A 21,870-nucleotide genomic window follows, 5' to 3' on the forward strand; every position below is an offset into this window, starting at 1 on the left:
TCTGGCACAGGAGCCTGCGCCTTTACTAGTGGTTCTGACAAACTGTTTATTGCTTAAGTCTTTTAAATACATATATTCAATTTAAAACAAAAAACAAAAAAAAACAAAAAAACATTCAATGAAGGCGTCAGTGTCTTACTTCATTAAGATATGTTTCACTATTGAAATCTCAATAGTAATATTAATCACTACCTAATGGTAATATTAAACTATGTTTGCAGTGCTTCTACCATTGAAATGTCACCATTTCGCTGGTGCAGAAAGTCTGATCTGATCTTCTTTTTCTCCACTTTAATCATCTTTTACTCTGGCGAACAGACGTTTCTGCTCCTCTTCAGCTGAAGCAACAGAGAGTTTGTGTCTCAGCAGTTCAGCTCCGTCTTGAACTCAGTGAATCCACCACGCTTGCGTCCTCTTCTCACGAGGCAGATCCTCTTCATCCAGGACTGGTTTTGTTCAGATGCTCACCTCACCTCACCTCACCTCTGTCTAATTGATCAAGAGATTCCTGAGTCTAGATTTCTTCTTGGTTGAAGCTGATCAAGAGGCTGTCATGAGGTTTTCTTTAATCGCTTTCCTGAAAATTGAAATGACACATTAATAAGCAACAAATCAGGATATTTTATCATGATTGGAGCAAAAGCATGTGCTAAATGTGCTGATGAAAAAAAAACAAAAGACTTACCTGAGAGATGACAGCAGATAATTGCTAGTTTTGTCTATGTGAATTGACTGGTCATCCAATTGGGTCACAATCTCCATATCTGGATTTTCCAAACTGCAGATAAAATTTGAGAACAAGGTTACATTTTGGTCATTCAAATGTGTCCAAACTTTGGTCATGCATGTTATAAAGCTATCCACCTCTTTCCAAGGGGCGCTACTGTAGAAGACAACGTGGGTACAACTTCCGGTGAGGCGGCAGTAGTAGTATACCAGTGGTATTTTGTGTGCTAATTAGCGAGAGGCTAAGTGTCAGTTATTCATTTATATTTTTAAATACCCAGTCAAACAAGTAATATGAAAAATACAAATTGTTTCAGGAAAAATAAATATTTGCCATATGCACTTCATGTATACATTATTCTTCTATTACATCATATTCGTACCAGCATTTAATGCCACAGTTTAACGGGTAAATGAATTTATCTGAGACAGAAATTCAGCAAACAACCACGGCTTATATTTGTGCACGTAACATGAGTCGATCTTTGGAATGTGTGGTTAATGTTTCATCCGACGGGGTTTCTATTACATGCTTCTGGCTGCTTTATTTTTACTAACCACCAGATCGCGCTGTTTTCGACACACTAGAAGCTTTAAATCTGTTCCTGAAACAGTCAGAGGAAAGTGTCAGTGCATACGAGGCTTCATTTGCCCATCACTACTGTCCAGTGGCGATTTCTTTAAGACTGCAAGGGAAGCTCAGCTTCCCCCTATAATGTCACAAAATTAATGGTCAAATTATGTACTATTGTATTAACATTTTATTGACTAAAATGCGTTAGAAAACGTTCATCTCAAAGACGAGTTCGTTCAGAATCAGTTAGATATAGCAGGTCGGCTGACTTGATTTTCTTCTCATACATTCCCGTAGCGTCACAGTGCATTTCCCCGTTGAAGCCCAGCGTCCATTGACTTCAATGCGGCTGCTTTGAACGTTTTTTTTCAGTGCTTTGAAACTAGACGGTCATTGGATAAACGCTGCGATTATGTCCCGCCCACGGACGCTCAGCGTCTCTGGGGGTGAATGAGGAGCAAATGAGGAGTGGGCTGGCCTGGACGCCGAGCTTCTGCGTGATGATTGGAGGGTCTGTCGAAAGATTGCATCTCCTTTTGACTGACAGCGATTTTGTACTATAAGGAATCGCTGAAGCTATTCGCGCTCAGTCCCATCGCGGATTTCTCAAGTTCAGTCGAAATAAAAACTGCTGAAAAACCTATTTCTTTATATTTGCTTGGCGAAATTGCTTGATTTTCATCATACATTTCACACAATTATACACCACATTCCTTGTTTCACTTTTACAGAGTTTAATATTTTTTTTAGATCGTTCATTCATTCATTCATGTTAATATTTAATGTAGTAATCAATATATATATATAGATTACTACATTAAATATTAACATGGAGGATGACTATAAATTAATATATATATATATATATATATATATATATATATATAGTAATCTTGAAAAATTTTAACATAACATAATGAAACCTTATATTTCTATTAAAATACTTTATAAATAAATAAATAAATCTCCATAATAACCTTATTTAAATTGCAAAATATTTATACTATATAGTAGCATCTGACTAAAAGAAAAAATACATCATATTTTGCATAATAAAACTAAAGCTTTTTTTTTTTTACGATTGTTTGCATTGTGACTCACTTATGACAATAAGGCACATTCTTGTGAATAAATAAACAGACAATTTTATGATGTAGACCGAAAATGAGCTTCCCCTATTTGACAGACCAGTAGCCGCCACTGCTACTGTCAACTGTTCAGTGAATGAGAGTCACATCCCGCTTGTATACTTTGAACCGGAAGACGCTCTCATGGGGCATAGGGAACTTGTGGATATATTTATATAAACTGCTTTATTTAATAAATCACTCAAACAATTCTTTCCCACATAAAAACCATGAATACAAGGCCTAAAGCCGTCCTTGAACAACAACAGGAATCTTTGGATAATATTAAACTTGTCCAAAAATAGCTGTCCTTTGATTTGGTGACCTGCATGACTCATGACTACTTAAGTCATTAGACGGTTTTTCATTCACTCTCTTATTTGCTTTCATCTCAAGAGGATGCATATCAGAGCTTGGTAAAACCCCCCACACAAGCTGCCTTGATCTCCGCAGGTCACACACGGCTGCCTACGGCATCCGCGACAGACAAAATGACACGTCTTTTTTTTTATTATTATTATTATATTATTATTATTATTAATATACATACAAAGAATACACAAAATACACAGACAGATTAACAAACACAAGACAACATAGACCAAGCTAATCAAAAAAAAAAAAAAAAAAAAACACCCACAAAATTCACATATAGGTTGGTATTGTGGATGTTGAGAGTATTCATTTCTTTAAGCGATTTTCTCTTTCCTTCCTCCTTCCCCACCCCTCTCCCTTTTCTCAATAATAATAATAATAATAATGGAAATATTTGCCCACTGACAAGGAATTCCAAGTATATCCATATATAAACCTTAGAGGGAGGCATCCCGAATCCATCTAGGGGGAGAAAAAAAAATAAAAAATTCTCACGGCAGGTGAGAATCCCCAATAGTTGTGTGGATGAGGACCATCAGAAGGATTGGTCATCCCAGGGCAGCCCTATCCTCCCCCAGTAATATTTACTATTTACCCCTGTTAACCTTAAAAACAATGGAGAGAAGAAGGGAGGAAGGAGAGAAAAAACAAAAGAAATTGAGAGAGGGGGAGTAATATCAATCATCAATTCTATGCATTAATGCCGTATGTAAATTTACATAATCATACATAAACAATTCATATATACACACACATACACATACATATACATATACGTATACCTACATACACATATTACATATAAAGTCTTCATTTATAATCTATAATATGATCCATACTGTATATTTCATATATAACTTTCTTTCTATACATATAGATATAAATACATGCATGCATAGTTATATAATTACACATTATATATTGAGTTAACTAGATTAAAAACATACCAAGAAATAGTTATGGGATACTAACATTTCTTATTATTTTGTAGCATCAATTCGCTGTTAGGTATTTAATACAGTATACATAACAATATGGGATACAATATAAAAAAATAAAAATTAAATAAGTAAATAGAAGATATCTAAATGTCTAGAAAGGAAAAGAGAGGTATGAATTGTAATGTAAATGTATCCAATTGGTTTTTAGCTATAGCGGTTTGTCTTTCATTGCCTATGTGTTCTTTTAATAATTGAAACCATTGTGTAACGGAAATTTGGTTTTTATTTTTCCAGTTTATAGGAATTGTTTTCTTAGCAATAGCTAGAGACAAGAGTAGTGGAGCGGTGTGTTCTATTGTGGTGGATATTACTGAGGTATCGCCTAACAGGTACAGGGATGGAGTAATTGGAAAATTACAACTGAAACATGTTGAAATTGCTTTAATAATTTCCTTCCAGAACAGGGTAACCGGTGGACATGACCAAATATGTATCCGGTGTAATAATCATGCAGTGTGTACATTTATCTGACTCTGCTATACCCATTTTAAACAGTTTTTGTTGAGTAAAGTGTATTCTATGAATGACTTTTCATTTTTATTCACACTGAAGCTAAATATATTTTTACAGATTTGATTCCAAAAATCAGTGTCTGTGGATATATAGAGGTCCTGTTCCCATTCTGTAATTGGTACATGGCATGTTTTGTCCGCTGATAATATTATGTTGTATAGCTTACTTAATGATTTTGATGATGAGCTAATCTTCTGAATATTGTTCAGTAGAGTTTGTGGTTGTATTTGTGTGTGACCAATTTTAGCTGTTGTTGCACTTTTTATTTGTAGATAATAGAAAATTTGATTTTTGTTTAAGTTATGAGTTTCTGATAATTCTGTAAAAGGTATAAAGGTATTATTCATGTAGAGGTGATGTAAATACAGGATACCCTTTTCAATCCACGCTTTATTAACTAGTGGGAGTTTATTGATGGTGAAGTCTGGACTATTCCATATTGGTGAGTATGTATGTAGTGAAAGGGGATGTCCGGTTATTTTATTAGTTTTCCACCATGTTGTTAATGTTGTCTGGATTGCTGTATTTAAAAATAAATTGTGTTTACTGATGGTGTTGCTGAATCGTGGCAAGTCTGATATTGAAATTTCCTTGCATGCTGATTGTTCAAGTTGTATCCATGGGTTTTGAAGGTGATTATTATTAATCCAATTGGATAAATGATGTAACTGCGCTGCCAGATAGTAATATTGGAAATTGGGTGCTGATAATCCTCCTTGCTCTTTACCTTTTTGTAACGTGTTTAATGCGATTCTAGGTTTCTGGTTTTTCCAGTAGAAATTGTTTACTATGCTATTGAGTGTATTGAACCATTTTTTGGTAGGTTGTATCGGAATCATTGTGAATAAATAGTTTATTTTCGGTAAAACAGACATTTTGATTGTGGCTATTCATCCGATAATTGATAATGGGAGATTCAACCAGCACTTTAAATCATTCTCTATTGTTTTTAATACTGAAGTAAAGTTAAGCTCAAACAGATCTGATATATTTGTGGAGAAGTGTATTCCTAGGTATGTAATGTTACCTATTGTAAATTGGTTGTTCTTAGTTTTGGTGATTTCAAAGTCTTTATTTAACGGAAGTAATACAGATTTATTCCAGTTTATAGAGTAGTCAGATATGTTTGAGTAGTCATTCATGAGTTTGATGATTTCTGTCAGTGATTTCTCTGGGTTTTGTATATAAAGTAAAACGACATCTGCATATAATTATATTTTATGGTTGGTATTGTCACATCTATATCCTACAATATTGTCAGTTTGTCTGATGACCGCTGCTAAGAGTTCTATAAATAGTGCAAAGAGTAGTGGAGATACACTGTAAAAAACAATTTGTTAAGTCAACTTAAAAGAATTTGTAACCTGGCTGCCTTCAAATTTTAAGTTCAGTCAACTCAAAAAAAAAAAGTTTATTCAACTTGAAATGTTAAATTATACTAAGTGACAACTTAGATATTTGATTTGAATCAACTTAACATTTTAAGGCAGCTGGGTTACTTACCCATCTGTTAAGTTTAGCAAACACAAAGATCTAAGTTGTTACTTAGTACAACTTAACATTTCAAGTTGACTAAACTTATTTTAGTTGACTCAACTTAAAATTTCAAGGCAGCAGGGTAACAAATTATTTTAAGATGACTCAACAAATTGTTTTTTATTTTTTACAGTGTAGAGGACATCCTTGTCTAGTCCCTCATTGTAGTAGAAATTGTGGTGATATGATATCGTTTGTAATAACTGATGCTGACGGTGTAATGTATACAAACTTAATCCAGTGTATGAAAGAATTCCCAAATCCATATTTTTCCAATGTTGCATATAGAAAGTGCCAGTTTACCTTGTCAAAAGCCTTTTCAGCATCAAGTGAGACAATAACTGTATTTTTTTTTTTTTTTTTTTGTGGAGTTATGTATTATGTTGAATAATCTACGAGTATTATTGGAGGAGTGCCATCCTTTGATAAAGCCTGTTTGATCTGGACGAGAGAGTTGGCATGACTGATTCTAGACGTGCTGCTAGAGCTTTACTGACTATTTTCATATGTGTGTTTATAAGTAAAAGTGGATGATAACTGGAGCGTAGAGATGGATCTTTATTTGGTTTTAGCAATACTGTAATTAGTGCTATGTTCATATGTTCTGGTATAGCAGATTGATGCTTTATGTCTTCTGTCATTCTATGAAATAATGGTGAGATTGTTGACCAAAAGACCAATGGGTAACCATCTAGGCCTGGAGCTTTATTGTTTGATAATGAAAAAAGTGCTTTCCTGTATTCCTCTAGTGTTAATGGCTCTTCTATTGTTTGTATTTGTATGGGATTTAATGTTGGTAATCTGGTGCTTTTGAGAACAGGGTTTCTGCTGATGGGATTAGGTGGGGCCCTGTGGTATCGACGATTGGTAAAAGCGGTCAGTGCGGCTCAAAACCCCACTAAGCTGGCCGGCTGGATTGAAACGGTGGTGGGCAGAGCTGTTAGTACTCAGACTGTGGTTAAGGACCGCAAATTGGAAAACATCGTGAAGAAACTAGCGGTTATGCAACGGGTTTTGGACAGACCTGGAGACCAGTGACGGACATTAATTATCTGCGAAATTGGCAGATATTGACCCAAATTTGACAAAAATACCTTTTCTGGTTCGGCTTCCCCCTCTTCTTCCAGACGGCCTCGGCCAAGGCCGTTGCTGGAGACAAACATCTTCCCCCCGGAGAACAAGATAATGAGACGCTCTGAATTCCTCCTCCACGTTCAAAGGACACCTGTTGTGGACTGGGTTTTTTCAGACTCCACAGGCTTACACATACACACACACGCATACATACATACGTACATAGCTGCAGATAGACAATCACTGCCTCCCCCAGCATCCCACGCCTTCGTGTGCTTTTACCCCCGGTGTGGGTAGGCGGGTCTGTGACCAGCGCTCTTCTAGCTGCAGGACCGGATGGCTGTTGCCTACATTGGACTACTTCCACATCCCCTGTCCCCCTCCCCTGTTGCAATGTTATGTCTATGTTTATGTGTTTATGTGCTTGTTGCTGGGGCTTTTTTTTCCCCCTGATCTCACACTGCCCTACTTGAAGGACAGTCTGGGAGGGTTTTTTTTTTTCACCTCCTTTTTTCCTAATGTATCTTATTTCCTTATTTTCTATGCCACCTCTCGACTGATCTGTCTTCCCCCGAAATGTGATGTTTGTGTATGGTCGGAGGGGTCCAATTTCACTGCATGTAACAGTGTATGTGACAAATAAAGGCTTCTCTCTCTTCTCTCTCTCTCTTTTTAAGAATAAATCAGTTTTCCTTCTATTTTCCTTTTGCATATTACTGTATAATGATTTATAAAAAGTCCTAAAAGTTTTATTTATTTCTTGTGAATTATTTATTATTTTATTTTCAAATTTTTTAATGGTGTTTATCAGTGTTTTCTCTTTATTTTGTTTAAGCAGATTAGCAAGATATTTCCCAGATTTATCATTACGTTCAAAGTGTAAGGATTTTAATCATTGTTTCTGAAATTGTACTTTTTTAAGAATAATTTCTTCCAATTTATTTTTACATTTATTCATTTCACTTAAGGTCTGTACACTAGGGTTTTTGGAGTATATGTTATTTAAATTTTTTTATTTATTTTCTAACTCTTCTTCTTGTTTCTGATTTCTCTTATGTTTATATGTGGAGTATGATATTATTTTTCCTCTTAAAACAACTTTTGTGGTTTCCCAAAGTGTCGATGCAGATATTCCTGGTGTATCATTTATGTCTAAGAATGATGTCCATTCCCTTTTAAAGTACTTATTGAATTCTTTGTCTTGAAGCAAGGATATTCATTCTCCATCTTTGCTTGATTTTTGCATGGTTTTTATTGCTGAGCATAAGCGTGATAGGTGCGTGGTCTGAAATAATTGGATTTATTTTTGTGTCTATTACATCTTGAATAATGGAGTTGCTTGCTAGGAAGAAATCTATGCACGAGTATGATTTATGTACTGGTGAAAAGTAAGTGTAAACTCTCGCTAAGTCCAAGTTCATTCATGTACTGTTTTATTGTGTCTGTGGAGCGCCATGTTTTAGTGTGATTTGTATTATTTGATTTATCTAAAGACGATTAAGGACTGTATTAAAATCACCTCCAATAATGATTTTAGACTGTGAGAATGTGGATATTATTGAAAAAACTTTGTGGAATATTTCATCATTGTCTGTGTTTGGCCCATAAATGTTAGCAATTGCCATTTCTGTATTGTTTATAGATACATTTATGATAATATAGCGTCCCTCTGGGTCTGATATTTCTGTGTTGTTGAAATTGATATATTTTTGTTGATTAATATAGCTACTCCTCTCTTTTTTGAATTGTATGAAGCACTGTAGATATGAGTGTATTGTGTAGTTTGAAGTTTCATTTCTGGTTTAAGTAAGTGTGTTTCCTGTAACATGCATATATCAGCTTTTAATTTTTTAAGGTGATTCAGTATCTTATTTCTTTTAATTGGTGAATTGATGCCCCTGACATTCCAGCTAACAAAATTTATACATGACATACTGAATAGACCAAGGTAACATGTATATATTCATTATATATTCATGCATGTCCATACACATAATTCTTGCACCCTATATACATCATATGAACATTATACATCCTCTCACAATCGACTAGCTTGATTTCTAATTGTTTTACTCTCAATCCCCATTTATACTCAAAATGAAAGAAAGACAGGATTTTGATTTTCATTTCACATTTAACACAAAACAAACATAATACGTGCGACATTAATGACTTAACTTTCATAATGGCTTTTGGTATGACGGACATTTCTTTTTCTATTCATTGCGTTTGGCTGGCGATTTGATGAGTTTTTTACATTCAGGTGGTGTCAGTGTCTCTATATAACTGTCCATTCATATACAGTTTATCTACGACAAGTGCTACTCATTTTCCTTCATTTCTATGTCTTTTAATAATTGGTACAAGTCTTTTCCGCCTTTCCTGTATCTCTCGTGGAAATTGATCGTTAATTCCATAGTGCGTCCGCGTAAATCTTTGCCTTTATTTTTAACTAGTTCTTTGTGTTTGTAGTGTTCGAATTTTGCCACTATTGGTCGGGGTCATTTGGTACCTGCTATCTGGTTGTTTTGATGGCCAAGACGGTGCACACGATGAAAGGTGATCTTCTCTGCTGTTTCTTTTGGGATCTTCAGATTTGAGTGCATAAATTCTTTTATTGCGTGTTCTGGGTTGTCTTGTATTTGAGAATTCCTTAGAAGATTAGGTTGTCTCGCATGCTACGACACTGAAGATCAAGGACAGTTTCTTTCAGAAGTTTGTTTTCCTCTGTGACTTTATCCAATTGTGTTGTGATAGTTGTTATCTTGCTTTGCAGTTCGTTGTTCTCATTTTGCAAGGATGCGATTTGTGTTTGGCTGAATTCCAAAGTCGCTTCTAAGTCTTTTATGTCTTGATGTAGAAGTTCGAGAAGTTGCCAGTTTGTTGATTCTAGCACACATACCTCTATGTTTTTTGTCCTATGCTCTGATTCTGCGAAGTCTTCCCGGCATGGTTGTTTTTTTTTTTTTTTTTGGCTGGGGTATGGTGAGTAATCAGAAAAAATAACTGTCTAAGAAATATTCCAGCGTTTCTATCGTCTCTGTGGCTTGTATGTTGTGTTTTGAGTTTGTATGAAGAATTGTTTACATTCAGCACGTCGCCATGTTGGATCTCGTCCGTCGTCTCGTGAGTTCTCAGTGTTCACGCAACACTCCCAGTTTCAAAAAAATTCAACACGTATCTGTCTGATTTCATCCTCAGGGTGGAGCTTGAAGCTGAAGTCTGAGCTCATATGCTGTGACAGAAACTGGAGCAGGTCCGGTCAGCGGGATTCGCGCATTCGCAGCGGCCCGTGGAACGCTGGCGGCGGGACAAAGGACTGCCCAGACCGAAAGGTGCGATCTTACTATAGTGAGATGAGAGGGAGAGCATTAAACAGAGAAGTAAAATGCAAACAAGGTGTTCTAAATTCATATTTTTTGGAATCTACAGGTGATCTAATTCCACACACGAACATTCTATCAATTAGATATTTTTTTAGAATTCAGAATCAGACTGGTGTCTTTTGAAAATCATTTTCAATTCACTAAATTCACACTATGTCATCTTGGACGTACTCACTTTGGTGTGTTGACCCAGAGGATGTCCAAATGGCAGAAATAGATGCACTCGTTGTCCTCCCAGCTGCTACAGGAGCAGCGTTTGGGAGCAGGTGGATTGCTTGATGCTTCAGATTGTTCAGACAGTGGATATCCAAACCCTAGAAAACAAAAACTATGATTAAAGCCAGTCACAAAATGCTTTTGGCAACCTAAACATGTGCTTCATGTAGTAACATCCAGTGTTGGGGGTAATATTACTTTTTGCAAGTAACTAGTAAAGTAATGGATTACTTTTGAATTTCTAAGAAAATATCTGAGTTACTTTTTCAAATCAGTAACGCCAGTTACTTTTTTCCCCATTTATTGATTGACAAGTCTCCTGTCGGGAAATTGATGTGACTGTATTCTGGGCTAAATGTGAACATGCATTAATTCATCTCACTCAAAAAACAGATTCAGTATTCCTCAAAACGAATAAAAACAGTGAAATGCAAACTCAAAATATGACGCAACACTGCAATAATTAAATATGTTAAATAAAACAAATATATATATATATATATATATAATATATATAATATAATATATTTACGTATTTAATCCCATTTTATTAATCAGTGTCTTTGCTGCTGACCTTCAATGATGCAATTCAACCATAATAATAAGCAAAAATTACTTTAGATAAACTAACATTTGTGCTTCATTTTTTATTTTTTTTTTATAGCTGAAGAGTGATCTCCTGCATAAATGTACTTTTCTTTGAGCCTGAGGTGAATTCATTTCACCTTTGGTGTAAAAGGGCTTTTACATTAGAATTGTTTTATATTAAAAACAAAGAAGCAAGCCCTGCCCAGATTTAAAGTAACGCAGAAGTAACGTAACAGTACCTTCCATAAAATGTAACTAAGTAATGTAATTGGTCACTTTTTCAGGGAGTAATGCAAAATTGTAATGCATTACTTTTAAAAGTAACTTTCCCTAACACTGGTAACATCCACATTTACTCACTGAGGTTTTGCACCACCAAAAGTCATTTTTACTGCTTAAACTGCACAAATATATTTTTTGAAGTGGTGTTTTATATTCTATATTAAAAACTTAAAATCAGATAAATACACATAATAGTCATTAATCTATATAGATATGTCACTCCGTAATAACCGCTGTGCTTATCTGTAAAGATAATAAGATATAATGATATTCTTTGTGTGTTACTGTACATTTTGGCAGATATCCACCAGTGAGGTCGTGAAGTGCAAGAAAATATGCTGTTTTATAGGACAGTATAATCTGAGATTTAAAATTGTCATTTGTGCTCCATTATATCTCAACGCTGTCAAGCTAAAACAACTAACTTCTATTATAAGACTATATTGTTATATCCTATCAGTGGCGGATTAAGACTCTTTGGTGCCCCTGGGCAACGACACCAAAAGTGCCCCCCTTCCTCCCCCAATACTCCACCCACACTTTTTTTATTTGCAAAATTTCATATTAATAAACTTATCTGATAACAGAAGGCTACATCAACAGAAGTCATTCTAAGCTCAAGTAGAAATCCTTACAAAATCAAGTTACCACTTTTTACAGTGTTCTAAGATTAGATATAAATCTGAACAGTATGCAGCAAATTCAAACATGTTTTAACTAGTGAAACCAACTGTTACAGGTATAATAACAATCCAGTCTGTTCATCTCAAAGGAAAGTGTGGATAGGGTTTTTAAAATCATTATTGTCCGCAGTTCTTTTTTCATTCATTTATATTTAATTTACAAAATAATTTTTGAGTGTTTTACTCTCTTCAAAGAAAGGTGTAAAGCAGGTGTTTTCAAAAATGTGACAATGAGTGCATTTTGTTTTGTTGCAGGGATGCGCAGTATTTCAAATACATGTATTTTAAATACAAAATACTATTTTGTATTTAAATACTTTTGAAAAAAATTTGCATTTAAATACATTTAATCTTAATATTTTTGTATTTTTTTTAAATACATAAGGTACTTTGTCACTCAACCTCCATATTAGACTGCTGATTTCCTGCAGGAATGGGCAGTATTTCAAATACATGTATTTAAAATACTATTTTGAATCTGTGCATTTAAATAGGCTACCTTTGAAAAAAGTCAAATGTATTTGGTATTCAAATACATTTAATCTTATTATTTTTGTATTTAGTATGTTGTACAAAATCGTATTTTGTATTTCAAATACATGTTTTTGAAATACTGCCCAACCCTGACTGCGCTTAACAAATTTATTGGACCACCACCCAAAATGTAAGGTTTGTGCCACAGCTGCCCCAGACTAAGTACTGGTGATTACCAAAATCATTTTTAATGTTTCTGTAATGGTTAATCCACCTGTATGTGTAAGATCTTTAGTCAAAGTAGTGTTTCTAATGCTAAAATATAATTATTGTTGGGATTAAATGGATTCAAAGATAGACTGCACAAAAGTTTAATCAAAAGCAAGTCTTTGGGAGCAACTAGAAACTATTTGGATGTCAGTAACAACAGAGACTGTGGAAAAGTGCATTAAAACAATGTCAGCAAGAATGCAAGCTTTTATCAAGGCCAAATGAGGCATACAAAATAAAAATTAAATATTTATTTATTTGGTTTATTAGTTTTTGGTTATTATGTGTGAATAAAGACAATTTAGTCGTTTGTTATTTGCCTAATAAATGACAATACAATTTTTAGTTCTAAAAAAAGTTTTTGACAGATGGTCTAATAAGATTAAGCACTGTATATAGTTAGTTTTATGAGGATATGAACCTAAAATAAAACTTACAAACTCACTTGTTTACACTCTGGCCCTTTCTTGATTGCCAACGGCTGCAAAGTACAACGTGAAAGCGCAAGGCTGACGCTCTGTATAGCGTATATAAGTGAGGCATTTTAATTTCAGTTGAAGAGACGGGAGTTGCACAACGCACCGCACATGCTCCTAGAATCTGGTTGAGTAATATATAGGCGTCGAAACGAAAGCGCACGGGTTCAAGAATACATCGCTTGTCTTACCGGAGAAAATTTATTTTGCGTGGTGCACTTGCCCAATTGCCCATATGGTTAATCCGCCTATCTGTCCTATCATACACTTGTGTCAAACCACAGAAAACACACATGCTGTGGAAAACAAAAGTGAATGTTTTCTTATAAAAGGTAAAAGTGTCTTACCTTGCTCCAGCACACATAGTGCAACAGTGATAAAGACAGCCGTCCGCAGTGAGAAAGCCATTATAGTATCTCAAGAGTTTAACACGCTTGTTAAATCCACTGAAGTGATGATATGCAGTTAGTATCTGCAGTCCACAGAGCTCCACTGACAGACTGACAGGTGCTTGTGTTGAACTCAACCTGCCCGCCTTCCATTTATCCTCCCCGAAGCTCTGCCCATCGGGCCGAGCGCCGAGCAAACGCTGTTACACAACACTGACTGTCTCAGTGAGTCCTGATATTCCTGCCTGCTGATTGGCTGTAGGGTTGAATGAGGTGGAGGGGGAATGAAAGAAAGGTAGGGAACAGCCGCTGATGTCATTAACTCCCCTTGGATAAGTCAGTGTCACAGAAACAGGAAACCTTTTTTTTTCCGCAGAGGAGTCCGTGTGCTGTCATCGACATACGAGATTATGAGGCGCCACGTAGGATTTAAATCAAACTTCGCTTATCAATACATCCATAAAGCACGTGCATATACACCTAGAAATCACTTGCATATACATGTATACAATTGGATGTTCAATATATATATGAAATACACGTGCACACTAATATGAAATCCATACCAATACATCTTATGTTAGTAATGAATACATATACACTTGTAAATAATTTGTATATACATATAAACTCGCTGCATGCAGACACACCTGTACATACTCGCATATACATATAAACTTGATCCATGCATATACACCTATAAACACTCGCACATACATATAAACTCATTGCGCGCATACACACCAATAAAACACTCACGCAAACATAAAAAATAAATTTCAGGTAAGACGCATGCTTAAGTTGTGTATATACATATATGCAAGTGATTTCATATGTGGATGTGCATGAACTTTTCAATGCAAACGGAAGACATTTCAGTGTAAAAGGAAGCAGCGTCACTTCCGGTGGAATCTCCAATTGCCGGGGCATTTTAAAATGCTTAACGTGACTTAATGCATTAAAATGGTGTTTTAAAAAGACCTTTAATATAGCATACGATGTACCAGGGGCGAATTTTCACTGGGCACGTTTCAAAATCCCGTTCAGCACCGCCGAGAGTTCGCGTGATCGTTCAAACAAAACCGAAAGTAAAACGCGCACGCGCCATCAAAGCAATTTTAATACCCCGCGTTTAGAGCGCGACTCCCCAATGCGTGCAAATTAGGCTACATAACATATCTAGGATGTTATTAGTATGTAGACTATAATAGGTTGTGTAGTTGTCTATAGTTCTGTATCATGCTTGAAAATATAGTCTCTATTTAGTCTCTATTTGAATTGTTTTAACTAGGCTCTGTTCTACTTTCAGAGTATGAATTATCACATGCAGTAAAAGACAACAACAATCACGCACCATAAAAAAAAAAAAATCTACAAACTCAACTGACTGGCTTCTCTCCTGTATGATTTCGTAAGTTTCTTCAGACCTTAGAACTGTACATGAATTATGAGCTTCTAGAATGTTTGACCTCCTAACTAAAGCTGTTTTTTGCAAATTTAACATATAAATAAAAACAATATATATATATATATATATATATAGGGGTGGGCGATATACCGGTAGACACGATTAACCGGTAGAAATTTGTCAACCGATAGAGATTTTGGTCTATCATCTTAATCGCGATTAAGATCACGTGACGCTGCACGTTACGTAACCACGTAATACACATTAGGTGTGTTCGAGTTAACGCAGCGCTGCGCAGTTCGATCAAATTCTGACTTGAAGCAGTGCATGCCGGTTAGAAATTTTGTCCGACTTGAGGCGGCGCCGACGCCTCGTGACTGTCACGTGTGGCATCAAAGTACCGCGATAGCAGTTCGAGAGCAGCCGACTGACTCAGCCGGTGCAGTTTCTTCAGAGCGGCAAATATTTTCGCCAAGTGGAGTTGCCAAGTTTATACATGTCTTGCCGTAGCGAAGTGGAAAATGAGCTTCGTCAGGGACCGAAATTAACTTTTTTACTTGGTAGCACTGGTGCTCCCAACTTCAAATAACGTTAGTTAGAAGCACCAAATGAATATTAAGGTTGCATTAAATACAACTACACAACCTATAGCCTACAGCCTAGATATGTTATGTAGTCTAATTTACGCACATTGAGGAGTCGCTCTCTAAACGTGTGGTATTAAAATTGCTTTTGAATGCGCGCGCGCATTTTACTTTCGGTTTCGTTTTAAGGATAGCGCTAAACTCTCGGCGGTGCATTCTACAATACAAGACATTAATTTAACAAACCAATTTGAAAGTGGGAGAGTTTGGAAAATTGTGTCCCCAGTGGAAATTACGCCCCTGCGTGAGTGAAACTCTGAAGCTGAGTTATCATTTGATGTGAATGTATGCCGCGTTATACCGTATATTGAGACGGAGGCGCCAGAATTGCGTCTGACAGAATGTGCGCTGTAGCACGAAATATAGTATATTTCTTCAAAAGCAGATTGTGGAGACATTTTATTTGTCCACATTCAAAAATCGTCATATCACACATCCCTAATTGCAATGTAGTCTGTACAAATCCGGAACAGATGTTGGTTGAGAGAGAGAGAAAAAAAAAAAGTCCGGTTCCGAGTTTCAGCGGAGCTCAGTGTCAGTGACAGGGAGTGATCGACGGCTAATATCTAAATTCTGCATTAAAGTTAAGAATGTACAGATCGAGTTTCATTAGTTGTGTAATGTTGGAGAAAACGGTGAAACTGTCACTGTATCAGCTCACAGCGGTCTGGGCAGTAATTAGGTTAGCGAAAGTTTTGTAAAGAAATTAAAACATGTCGCACCACAACAATTTCTCGCACTCGCACAGATGCTTCCAAATATATTTTGAGGTCGCGCAGAATAAATTTTGGAAGCATATGCGACCAAAACGGTCGCAATTTCGAGCCCTGTTCGTGATGTCGCTCACTTGTGTCTGACGATACACTTGCGGTAAACAGTATGGTTGTTGTTTTACTTAAAGTAATGCTGCAATTCGCAGTTTAAATAAAATTACATTATATAAAACAGTTTCTTTGTGTTTGAATTTTTATTTATGCATTTTCAGATACAAATTACTATATTGTGATATATATCGTTATCGTGATAGAAGATTTTGGTTATATCGCCCACCCCTATATATATATATACAGTCCTTTCTTAGTCGTATGAAGTGCGAACAATAAGTGCAGCTGAAATAGAGGGGTTCGTTGGTGTATTAAATTTTGGGGTGCGAAACACAGTAGGCAGTCTGTCAGAACTGAATGAGATGGTGTCTTAATTGAAGAGAAGCACTCAGCGGAGTTGGTTGATGACTGATTTACTGAAGATCTTTTGAGGTATACATGTGTGTGTGTGTGTGTGTGTGTGTGTGTGTGTGGTTTTTCACATGTACGCACACTGTAACCAGTGTTGGGCACGTACCTTTGAAAAAGTAATTAGTTATAGTTACTAGTTACTTCTGACAAATATTAACTGAGTTAGTAACTGAGTTACATCATTACATCATTTACTATAAAATTTACTATAAAATAAATATAAAACATTGTGCACTAATCTACACTATTTTAATGTTGTTGTGGGCAGTGTTGGGAATGTTACTTTGAAAAGTAATTAGTTATAGTTACTAGTTACTTCTCACAAATAGTAACTGAGTTAGTAACAGAGTTACATCATTATAAAAGTAACTAATTACCAGGGAAAGTAACTATTGTGTTGCTTTAAAAAAAAAAAAAAAAAACTTTAAATATATTAAATGACCCCAATATTAAATATGTTAAACGAATGAAATTTTAATGAAATTAACTACATTTTTAGTTTACTCACCAGACTAATATTAAATATCTGATATAATATTATAATTATAATTAGCATTCAACTTTAGCCATTAGAACTTTAGTAATTAGAATAACCATGTATGAATGCATGTTTGTCATGTTGACTGAACTTAGGACTGGTGGTGATATTGTTTGTAATTTAGTGTTTCTATGAACGTCTTGTTACTACCACGAATTCTACTATTAATAACAATATTAAACACACTAAGGTTTAATGAGCTGCTGGGTTCATGAATATTAATCACGTTGTCTGCGTTCGCTCTAACTGATTTGCTGTAATCAAAACAGGGACGATAATAGGTGAGCGCCAGCCAATGAGATTGCTGTTTGCACATTAGTTCCGCCTACTACCGGAGAAACCAGCAGTTCTTAAAAGCTGAAGTATTCCAAAGGAGCTCCGTTGTTTTGAGAGGAAAATACAACAAAGAATATCGTTTACACGTAGCGAGTCAATTCTGCATGGTATAAGACTCTGTCGCTCTGTATCTTTCTTTGGGTGTATGAGACAAAGTGACGGCTAGTCGTGTGCCTTCACACTAGAGTTTACAGCTCGTCAAATACAGGTACGCTGCGCATCCATTCAGATGAACTGAAAAATAAAATTATATAATATTATAATAAATGATAGTAACGCCGTATTTTATTGGCAGTAATGGTAACGGCGTTGTAACGTAGTAATTCGTTTGATTACTCGTTACTGAAAAAATAACGCCGTTAGTAACGCCGTTTATTTATAACGCCGTTATTCCCATCACTGACTGTAACCTAGTATAAACTCGAAGTCAATGTCTTTACAGTAATGCTGAATGAACTCGAATACAGCTGCCGAACTCTCCGTCTTCTCATATGCGCTGCGTCTCTCTAATCTGCGATCTAGCTCCGCCTCCCGCAGTGACAACGCTGCAATGCTGAACACTCTGATTGGTCAGAATCATCCGGGACAACCGGGCCTTTTGTACAGCAGCCATAATCAAAGTAGGCTACTCTCTCAATATTCGAAGTGCAAATAGAGACTACATTTTTTTCAAACATGATACAGAGCTACAGACAACTACACAACCTATTATAGCCTACATACTAATAACATCCTAGATATGTTATGTAGCCTAATTTGCACGCATTGGGGAGTCGCGCTCTAAACGCGGGGTATTAAAATTGCTTTTGATGGCGCGTGCGCGTTTTACTTTCGGTTTTGTTTGAACGATCGCGCGAACTCTCGGCGGTGCTGAACGGGATTTTGAAAAGTGCCCAGTGGAAATTCGCCCCTGGTACATTGTATGCTATATTAAAGGTCTTTTTCAAACACTGTTAATGCATTAAGTCACGTTAAGCGTTTTAAAATGCCCGGCATCTGGAGATTCCGCCGGAAGTGCCGCTGCTTCCTTTTACACTGAAATGCCTTCCGTTTGCACTGAAAAGTTCACGCACATCCACATATGAAATCACTTGCATATATGTATATACACAACTCAAGCATGCGTCTTGTCTAAAAAAATTTATTTTGTATGTTTGCGTGAGTGTTTTATTGGTGTGTATGCGCGCAATGAGTTTATATGTATGTGCGAGTGTTTTTAGGTGTATATGCATGGATCAAGTTTATACGTATAAGCGAGTGTCTATTAGCGTGTGCATGCGTTAAGTTTATATGTATATACAAGTTATTCACAAGTGTATATGTATTCATTACTAACATAAGATGTATTGGTATGGATTGCTTATTAGTGTGCACGTGTATTTCATATATATATATATATATATATATATATATATATATATATATACACATATACATGTATATGCAAGTGATTTCTAGGTGTATATGCACGTGTTTTATGTATGTATTGATAAACGAAGTTTGATTTAAATCCTACGTGGCGCCTCATATGGATTTCATATTAGTGTGCACGTGTATTTCATATATACATTTTGAACATCGAACAGTATACGTGTATATGCAAGTAATTTCTAGCTGTATACGCACGTGTTTTATGTATGTATTGATAAGCGAAGTTTGATTTAAATCCTACGTGGCGCCTCATAGCTGCCATGATTTAGCAATGATATAAAGCTGGAAAACATGCACCATATCACACGAAATAGCACTTCAAACTACAGAAGATACTATAAGAGATTCTTAGTGGATAAGCAGCTAAACAGTATATAGAATCTGCAAAATGTTAATTATTTTACCAAAATAAGAGGGATCACACAAAATGCATGCTATTTTTTATTTAGTACTGACCTGAATAAGATGTTTCACATAAAGACAGTTACATATAGTCCACAAGAGAAAATAATAGTTTATAAAATGCTAATTTATAATTTGTATATTTGCACCTTTAAAGTTGTCCAAATGAAGTTCTTAGCACTGCATATTTCTAATTAAAAATTACTTTTTGATATATTTACGGTAGTAAATTGACAAAATATCTTCATGGAACATGATTTTTACTTAATATCCTAATGATTTTTGCCATAAAAGAAAAATCAATAAATTTGAACCATATACCCGTGCTACTTAAGACTGGTTTTGTGGTCCAGGGTCACGTACAGTGATAATTTTGTTTGGGGTCCACTTCTCAATATTAACAATTAACTACAACTTTAGACTCTAGAATCTCCTAATTTGCTGCTGATATGGTCACACAGAGTAAGGCAATAATATGTGCTTTATAAGTACTAATAAATAGCCAATATGCTAGTAATATGCATAATAATAATAAGCAACCAGTTAATAGTGAAAACTGCCATATATATATATATATATATCAGAGCAGATCAGTGTCTGACCAATAATATTTATCTTCTTATTATTGTTTTAACATATTATATCATGTGCATTATATCATCCATTTTTCTTATTCATAGGCATGGCAGCTATCTAATATATTTGACCACTGGGAAAATGAGATAACATTCACTGTATAAAATAAATAAGTGTGCAGTGATAATGACAGACAGAACCTGCCCATCTGTTTTTGGACAGGTTTAATATTATCTGATATTTTTTTTAACAGAATAGGACATTATTTATTTATGCACATTTATATATTATTATTAACTTTTTATTTGTTTATTTATTAGTATGTTCGTAAGTTTGTGATCATTAAAATTCATGGATATAGATTGAAAATATAAAAGCAGCATGGCATGACACTGCATTTTTTTATTACACAATGACATGGCACCTTGTCAAAGTGTAATTTTTTAGGCTAGTTAAATGGATATGATATGACATGATGTGCTTAAAACCATCTTGAATAATACTCACAGGAAATAAAACTGAATTTATGAAATTTATACAGCAACTGTTCTTCTAAACATCAATTTTATTTTTTTTTTTATTTATTTCTTCCCCCCTATATGAACTGGAAAAATATTAAACATTGAAGTCACTGCAGGGGGGCAGGAAATGCCAGTGATCTCAGTTCACCAAACAATGGCACCGCACAGTTTATTTGTCCTGCTGAGGTCAAAAACATAAAACAATAACTAAAGTAAATGTTTAAGTCCTACATCATGGACAGATCATAAAAAGTGTCAGTTTTCCAGATAAATCAAGATTTTTGAGAATTATGATCCATCTTATACAATTACATTATTTTTGTTTTCCAAACCAAAATTTCATGCATTTCATATTTATGAACTACGTGCCAAAAAGAATGAGATTTTATATGGTGTATGGCATTTATAAACCAAGTTTTCTTTCCTGAGACATATTATTGTGCTTTATAATAAGTAAATGATTGCTCAGGTCACCCGTACTCAGACTCCCTCTCTCTGTTTTTCTGTCTCAGTTTCTACAGTCACAATCTAACAATGCGGTCTTATCCATTTCCTCTTCCACTCAGCACAAAACAACCAAAACCGCCTGTGGAATTCCTCCAGAAGCTCTCAGGAATGTGCTGCTCCACTGCACTTTGACACCTTACATGCTCTTGTACTGAATGAGCACTTGTGGTGTGCTTCAAATGATAAAAGTATATATATACATATATATTTTCTAAGATGAGACACTGCAGGTGAATAGGGTAAAAAAAAAAAAAAAACAAAAAAAAAATTATAGTTAACGCCTAACTTACCCAGTTGATTGAGTATATTGATAATTGCGAACATTTTCTGTATTACAAGTTTTCAAAAATGTTAGGTTTAAATATGCAAATGAGGCATTATTTATTTAAATATGCACTAATTTGCATACATTTCTAGTACAAAAATCTAAACAATGGATGAAGTCAGTTTTAAAAAGTATTTTTTTGACATATTAGAGTCATGTTTATACAGAAGGGATTTTGGGTATCTCATTTTTGTCACTCCATTCAGAAAGTTCCTTGTGAAGTTCACCCAAATTCTTGAGTTGATTTTGATTGTCAA

At 35.2% G+C, this 21,870-nt stretch overlaps 1 protein-coding gene across 1 annotated transcript; it reads right to left on the reverse strand.

The window, feature by feature from the left end:
- Positions 1–516: 516 nt before the first annotated feature.
- Positions 517–13,909, reverse strand: LOC127156272 (endothelin-2-like). The gene is made up of 6 exons (XM_051099026.1): positions 13,649–13,909; positions 10,488–10,626; positions 10,163–10,272; positions 5,681–5,684; positions 686–778; positions 517–577 (listed from the first exon to the last, which is right to left on the reverse strand). The coding sequence occupies exons 1-6, from the start codon at positions 13,707–13,709 to the stop codon at positions 541–543; spliced, it is 444 nt and encodes a 147-aa protein (XP_050954983.1). The 5' UTR covers positions 13,710–13,909; the 3' UTR covers positions 517–540.
- Positions 13,910–21,870: the final 7,961 nt, after the last annotated feature.

Source organism: Labeo rohita, chromosome 25 (assembly GCF_022985175.1).
Source record: "Labeo rohita strain BAU-BD-2019 chromosome 25, IGBB_LRoh.1.0, whole genome shotgun sequence".
NCBI lineage: Eukaryota > Metazoa > Chordata > Actinopteri > Cypriniformes > Cyprinidae > Labeo > Labeo rohita.

Excerpts from the sequence above, each read along its gene's own strand:
- LOC127156272 (XM_051099026.1), bottom strand. The coding sequence starts at position 13,709 with ATGGCTTTCTCACTGCGGACGGCTGTCTTTATCACTGTTGCACTATGT. Across the intron at positions 10,627-13,648 it reads ACTATGTGTGCTGGAGCAAG|GGTTTGGATATCCACTGTCT; the intron begins GTAAGACACTTT and ends TTTGTTTTCTAG. Across the intron at positions 10,273-10,487 it reads CTCTGGGTCAACACACCAAA|TAAGATCGCACCTTTCGGTC; the intron begins GTGAGTACGTCC and ends ATCTCACTATAG.